The sequence below is a fragment of the Gekko japonicus genome, unplaced genomic scaffold, assembly GCF_001447785.1.
Source record: "Gekko japonicus isolate JY-2015 unplaced genomic scaffold, Gekko_japonicus_V1.1 scaffold534, whole genome shotgun sequence".
Classification (NCBI taxonomy): Eukaryota; Metazoa; Chordata; class Lepidosauria; order Squamata; family Gekkonidae; genus Gekko; species Gekko japonicus.
Window position 1 is genome coordinate 794,363 of NW_015172021.1, and position 7,864 is coordinate 802,226.

Consider the following 7,864-nt stretch of genomic DNA (forward strand, 5'->3'; position numbering starts at 1 on the left):
TATTGCAGAAGCCATTTGTCTCGAAGATGCCTCGAGGACGTGTTTGGTGGTGTTGAGCTGTTGTTTTGCCAACACCATGCCCTCTTTCTGTATGACTCTGGCTGCTTGCAGTTTGTCATCTGGTAGGTGAGTAAGGAGTTCTGAGAACCATTCCCAAAACAGGCCAGGTAGTTGGTGGCTTTGACTGCCAACACTCCCATGGAATAAAACCATCTGCCAAAGGCATCTAATTTCTTTCCTTCCTTGTCAGAAGGTGTGGAATGCATCTTCCGGGATTTGGAGGATGATGTAATGACCACTGAGTTTGGTTGAGGATGAGAGAAGAGAAATTCTTCATCCGTGTCCTGTACCCTGTACATGTGGTCCAGTTTTCGTGTGGACACAGGGCCCGATGAAGGTTTCGACCATGGTGACTTTGTTGCTTGGAGAAGAAGCGAAGACATAGGTAATGCGAGGGTGGAAGAGATGTCAAGCTGAACGACATCGTAGACTGAGTCTGTGGCTTGATGCTGTTGCTGAACGACAGAGAGACCTAAGGAATGTGCCATTCATTTAACCAGATCCGTATAAGATGTAAGGTTGTCTGAAGGAGATATAGGTAAGTCCTCAGCAACATCCTGGTTAGGAGACTTATGGTCAGGAGAAGTGTGAACTTCAGAAGCCTCCGTATCAGAATCCTCTTCCACGAAGTCAGAGGAGTCTTGTTGGTGTATCTGGACCGACGTGTCCTGAGGGCAAGTTACTGGTTTAGGTTGGACGACAGGAACGACCGGGTTTGGATTGACAGAAGGGTTGAGTGGACGACTTGGTTCCACAGTATGGTGTGACGTATCGACCACAGGAGGACGTGACAGAGATGCCGAAGGTCTTGATCTATGTGGGGACCTCAACCTATGAACAGATTGGGTGGAATAATAATCCCAATCAGAATAATCCACGGGCGTTAACCACGGCAGGGATGGTGGATAAGCCCCGTAGAGGTACCTCAACTGTCGTTGATCCCACGCCATCGGGGGGGGGATGAAGACTCTTGGGGAGCGGCTTCTGGATCATGGGCGTCTAGGAGACACAGCAGTAGGTTGTCTGTGTGACGTGTCTCTGTATTCTCGAGTGTCGATATCGACAGTTTGAGTGCGGAGACAAGGACGGTGACGCTGCATGGCAGATGATGTATATCGGTGACAAGGCAGCTCGACGTCGGGAGCTTCCGAAACCGTCGACGACGGAGAAGGAGATGAAGAATGCTCTGCATCTATCTGATAGCTTAAGAGCTCTACCGTTTCGATGTCAGAGTAAGGACGCTCCGTTTGTTGGACGGGGGAATCTAATACGTGGATGGTCGGTATTGGTGGAGGGACTTGGGCCTCCGATATCAACACTGCCGGTGGAGCGGGGAGCACTACAGGGACATCACCCAGTGCTTGTACCGCCGCCTTCCCCGTCTTAGCCGCCTTGAGGGACTTCGAGGTGCCCTTCTTCGCGGACTTGGTTTCCGTACTTGCCTTAGCCTTCTTCTTAACAGGCATGGAAGCGGACAACCGTGCCTTTGATGTCGGGACCTTCGGTGTCAGACGGTCAACATCGGAGGCGGGCCTCGGTGTCAGAGCTGTCGACGTTGACGGTCTCTCCTCCATCTGTGAAGCAGGAGCAAGAGCCGATTCAAGCAGCGCCACTTTAAGGCGCGCCACACGGTTTTTTCTCGTCTGGTTTATGCGACTCTCCGAGGCAAAAAACACAAAGTTTATGCTGGTCCGGAGAGGCAAGTTTGCTTCTACAGCGTAAACACCTTTTAAAAAATCCCCACGTCTTCTCCATAAGAAGCGGAGTAAATATAATGGTTGGGGGGGGGGGCGAAGGCCTGAGGTAAATTCACCTCAGAGAAAACAAAGTCCTTTTTTTTTTTTTGAAGAATCAAAAGAAAAGGAAAGGAATAAAGTGTGGAAATAATTCCCAAGAGCTGAGAAGGTTTTTCAAAAGCTAACAGCGATCCAATCAGACCGACGGAGAAACAGGTCTTTCCAACATGGCAGTAAGAAAGGAACTGGTGGGATGTCCGGACCCACCCCTCTGGGAATGCGCGGTGGGGTTCCTGCGCATGCCTGGAGGGACTGGGCGCGAAAATCTGTTAAAAAAGAGCTTGCTACAGCACCGATCGATCCAGCGCATGCGCACTGAATCCCATGGGTGTGAAGCACAGAGACCACGTCGAAGATCTGGGAGTACCAGGTTTGAATCCCCTTTCTGATAGGGAAGTTTGCTGGGTGACCTTGGGCCAGTCACACTCTCTCAACCTAACCTACCTCACAGGGTTGTTGTGAGGATAAAATGGAGCAGAGGAAAGCAATGCAAGCTGTTTTGGGTCTCCACCGAGGAGAAAGGTGGGATACAAATAAAGTAAATAAAAATATAATGAAATAAATGTAAATGAAGTCTTCTGGAGATACACACACACTTGCACGGGGGTGGGTGGGTGGCTGTGCCTTGCAGCTGAGCTGGTGACGGAGAAAGGGAGGAAGATCCACCCCTTTGCCTAACAATGGTCCTTTCTCAGCCCTTCCATCCCTGCATTGTAAGAGGTGTCTCAGCCGGGAGGCAGGCATCACAAGGTCGTGCAGGGAGCAAAGACACTTGAATCAGCCGGGCACTTGGGAGAACAGAGCAGGGCTGCATCCTCTTGACCTGGGAAAGGGGGGATTTTGGTTGCTAAGCAAACTTGAGCCAGGAGGTCAAGGAGTGGTTGAGATGCGAGTTGCACTGGATGGTGAGCAGCTGGAATGCTTTTTCCTCTCCATCTCTGGTGCCAAAATGCATCTCAAACAGGATGATTGTAGAAGGGGGGGGATGCAGAAAATGATCAGAAGTTGGAGAACCTTTCTTGTCAGGAAAAGCTAAATTGTCTGGGTGGGGGCAGGGAATGGCTGACACTATTTGGAAGCATCGTTCCTGGAGGGGCTCTTTCAGGCTCTCACTGCAGCCCCCTTAAGGATATCAGCAGGGGTACCAGAGAGCCAATATAATAGAGTGAACAAACATGTGGACAAGGGGAACCCAATAGATGTTGTTTACCTTGACTTCCAGAAAGCTTTTGATAAAGCTCCTCATCAAAGGCTCCTAAGTAAGCTCAACAGTCACAGGATAAAAGGACAAGTCCTTTTGTGGATCAAAAACTGGCTAATTAACAGGAAACAAAGAGTGAGTATAAATGGGCAATTTTCTCAGTGGAGGGTGGTAAGCAGTGGGGTACCGCAGGGCTCAGTACTGGGTCCAATGCTTTTTAACTTGTTCATTAATTATTTGGAGTTGGGAGTAAGCAGTAAAGTGGCTAAATTTGCAGATGACACGAAGTTGTTCAGGGTGGTGAGAACCAGGGAGGATTGTGAGGCACTCCAAAGAGATCTGTCGAGGATGGGTGAGTGGGCGTCAACGTGGCAAATGGGGTTCAATATGGTCAAGTGCAAAGTGATGCCCATTGGAGCCAAAAATCCTAACTATAAATAAACGTTGATGGGGTCTGAACTGGCAGAGACTGACCAAGAAAGAGATCTTGGAGTTGTAGTAGATAACTCACTGAAAATGGCGAGAGAGTTTGCAACTGCAGTAAAAAAGGCCAACGCTATGCTGGGGATTATTAGGAAGGGAACTGAAAACAAATCAGCCAGTATCATCATGCCCCTGTATAAATCAATGGTGCGACGTCATTTGGAATACCAAATACCACACCTCAAAAAAGATATTATAGCATTAGAAAAAATGCAGAAAAGGGCAACTAGAATGATAAAAGGGTTGGAATACTTTTCCTATGAAGAAAGGTTAAAGCACTTGGGATCTTTAGCTTGGACAAATGATGGCTGGGATTGAGGTTTGCACGATTATGCATGGGATGGAGCAAGTAGAGAAAGAAGTACTTTTCTCCCTTTCTCACAATACAAGAACTTGTGGGCACTCAATGAAATTGCTGAGCAGTCAGGTTAGAACAGATAAACGGAAGGACTTCTTCACCCAAAGACTGATTAAGACATGGAATTCACTGCCACAGGAGATGGCGGCGACTACAAGCATGAACGGCTTCAAGAGGGAACTGGATAAACATACAGAGCAGAGGTCCATCAGTGGCTATTAGCCACAAGGTATAGGTACGAACTCTCAGTCTGGGGCAAGTGATGCACTGTATTCTTGGTGCTGGGGGGGGGGGCAACAGTGGGAGGGCTTCTAGTGTCCTGGCTCCAATGCTGGACCTCCTGATGGCACCTGGTATTTTTGGCCACTGTGTGACAGAGTGTTGGACTGGATGGGCCATTGGCCTGACCCAACATTGGCTTCTCATTGGCTTCTCTTATGTTCTTATCGAAGTGTAAGACTGGAGAGATGCAGGTTCAGATCCCTGCTCTACCATGGAGCTCATGGGATGGACTTGGTCCTGTCCCCCTCTCTCAGCCTAGCCTACCCTGGCAGGGTTGAGATGACGATGGAACAGAGTTTCATGGAGCATATTGAAGAGGGGCTGCGGCTCAGTGCTAGGACATCAGCTTGGCGTGCAGAAGGTCCCAGGTTCAATCCCCAGCATTTCCAGTTAAAAGGACCAGGAAGTAGGGGATGTGAAAGACCTCATCCTAAGACCCTGGAAAGCTGCTGCCAGTCTGAGAAGAGAATACTGACCTTGATGGACCAAGGGTTAAGGATAAAGCAGCTTCATGTGTCATATTCAGAACCGAAATGCAATAAACTGATAAGTAGAACAAAGCACTGGGGAAAGATTACACCCTACCCCCCGAGTCCGGAACCACACTCCACACAAAGCCATGTTTCTGGTGTTAACTTAATCTATCAGAATTATAACAGCTCTTTAATTATGAGCCACCACGGAGAGCAATTGAGTGAAAGGCATGGTGTAAATCTTTAAAATAAATAAAATGACTGTGGGCATGTGTGAGAAAGGTTTATGAAATTGTGCACAGCATGGAGAAAACAGGGAGATTTTTATCTAATTCACATAACACTGGAGGGTTTAGAACTACCAGAATCAGGTGCAGCAAACGAAGATATTTCTGCACACAATGCAGAATTCACACGTGTTCTATGCCTGCAAAAGAAGCAAGGTGGTAAAATCCTAAGAAAGTAAAATAGTGAACTGTACTTCTATATCTATGCCTTTCATTTTTTGTACCTAAGTGTAGGACTTTGCATTCATCTCTATTGAAATTCATTTTATTTGTTTTAGCCCATTGTTCCAGGCTATCTAGATCCATTTTGAATCCTGACTCTGTCTTCTTCAGAATTAACAATCCCACCTAACTTCGTGTCATCTGCAAATTTGATAAGCATCCCCTCTATGTCTTCCTCCAGGTCATTTATAAAAACACTGAACAACACCGGGCCTAAGACCAAGCCCTGTGGCACTCCACTCGAGACTTCCCTCCACGTAGATGCAGAGCCATTTACGAGCACTCGTTGGGTACGATTTTTCAACCAACCATGAATCCATCCAATGGTTGCACCATCCAGCCCACACTTAACCATCTTATACTCAAGGATATCATGAAAAACTTTGTCAAATGCTTTACTGAAATCTAGATACACTATATCGACAGCATTGTCAGAGTCAACCATTTTGGTAACTCTGTCAAAAAAGGAGATAAGGTTGGTCTGGCATGACTTATTCTTGATAAACCCATGCTGCCTACTACCAATTAACTCATTCCGTTCAAGGTGCTCACAGACATAGCATTTAATAATCTGCTCTAGAATTTTCCCAGGTATTGATGTCAAGCTGACAGGCCTGTAATTTCCTGGGTCTGTCTTTTTTTCCTTCTTGAAGATTGGAACATTTGCTCTTTTCCAGTCTTCCGGCACAACACCAGTACTCCAGGAGATCTCAAAGATTAGAGCCAGAGGCTCTGAAATAACATCTACAATTTCTTTTAGCACCCTGGGATGCAAGGCCCTGGAGATTTGAAAGTATTTAAGGCAGCTAGATGCTCTCTAACCATTTCCTTACTTACTCTGGACTGTCAGTTTCTCCTTCCTTCATATGCCCTGCATTCTTCAGTTTGCATACAGCTCGCCTTACGGTTAAAGACTGACGCAAAGTGAGAGTTGAGTAATTCCACTTTGTCTTCATCCCTTGTTAAGGCTTGACCGTCTTTCCCTAGCAATGAGCTTACTCCGTCCCTGTTCTTCTTTTTGCTTCAAACATAGGCATAGAAATTTTTCTTGTTGTTTTTAGCATCCCTTGCAAGCCTCAGCTCCATCTGCACTTTAGCCTTTCTGACACCATCCCTACAGATTCGAGCCTGCTTCTTGTACTCACCCTCAGTAATCTGACCCTCCTTCCATTTCCTGTACATTGCCCTTTTTAGTCTCAGCTCTTCAGAGAGTTCCTTGTTCAGCCACCTCAGCTTCATTACCCGTCTCCCACCTTTCTTTCTTACTGGAACAGTTTGTGATTGTGCCTTAAGCACTTCATTTTTCAGCATCACCCATCCTTCCTGTGCAGATTTCCCCCTCAGCATTTCCAGCCATGGGATCCTACCTAATATTTCTCTGAGTTATTTGAAATCAGCTTTCCTAAAGTCGAGGATACGAGTCCTACTATGTCCTGGTTTCACATCCTTCTCTATGTCAAATTCCAAGCTGACATGGTCACTATTCCCCAAGGATCCCACAACATTCACTTCATCAACCAGTTCTTCCCTGTTAGTCAGGATTAAATCTAGGATAGCAGATCCTCTGGTTCCCACCTCCACCTTCTGAGAGATGAAGTTGTCAGCAAGACTATTCAAGAATCTGCAGGATGCCCCATGTCTAGCAGAGTTAATTTCCAGCAAATATCTGGATAGTTGAAATCTCCTATAACCACTACATCCTACATTACATTAACTTACTACTCTCACTTGCAACTACTTGGTAGTTGCCTTCTAGTTTCTCATGCCTGTGCCCACCTTTATGGGTTGTTGTTTTTTTTTTTGGGGGGGGTAAATTACATAGTATACTCTGATGGTATTGGGGTCAGTTTTACCCCAATTGTAAAGATTGCAATACACAAAATAAGGGATGACACTGACAAAATGTTCTATTTTTTTTATATTCTCCCCCAAATTTCTGCTGCTATTTTATTCCCGCACTGCCAAACGCAAATACTTAAAGGATTGGATTTTTCCCTTGATAGCTATCAGCATAGTCAATGCAATCCCAATTTTTTTAATTCCTATAAATACAGTTCAATGCATTTTGTACAGATTTCAGCATTAAATTCTAGGTTCACTAGATGCAGGATTTTTAATCTCAGCCTTCTTTCCATGCTGCCATAAACAGCAGAATATACCGATCTCCCTATAGTTCTCCCCCCACCCCTTCGAGGCAGGAGACTAAACAACGTACCTTAGATGGGTCCATAATAACGGTGGGGACAAAGTTGAGGAATATGTGGTTGCAGTCCGTGCGCACGTTTGTGTTGTTAAATGCCACCTCCAGCTCATCCATGGCTTCTAAAAGCAAGCGCTCCCCCTCGTTCTGTAGGTACTCAAAGGATGCCTCCTGCAGAAAGATGACCCGTCCATTATTTTGCTTCCTCCTGATCAATTTAGGGTTATCAGATTGTTTACGAGAACGATCTGCAGTTCCTCTGATAGGGTTTCCTGCCTGCCCAGTCATCCAGGGGCCAACTCAGTCTCAAGAGAGCACCTTACTGTGACAAAGGGACTCACCAACTTGACATACTGATGAGAATTATGTCTCAAGAAACAGAGGATGCAGTCAGACGGCATGCTGAGAGTGGGTTAAACTACTCCAGTTCTAACCAGATTATATTTGATTTGGATAATTGCAATCACACTTACCTCCCTTATCCCACCTCACCGCACAGTCA

The 7,864-nt window shown here is 46.1% G+C and overlaps 1 protein-coding gene across 1 annotated transcript in view; it reads right to left on the reverse strand.

Moving 5' to 3' along the window:
- The window catches only part of ACACA (acetyl-CoA carboxylase alpha), a 297,952-nt gene that overhangs the window by 136,158 nt on the left and 153,930 nt on the right, over positions 1-7,864 (reverse strand). The window contains exon 37 of the mRNA XM_015420510.1: positions 7,378-7,533. Coding sequence (XP_015275996.1) covers positions 7,378-7,533 — 156 coding nt within the window. The remainder of the gene's footprint in view (positions 1-7,377; positions 7,534-7,864) is intronic.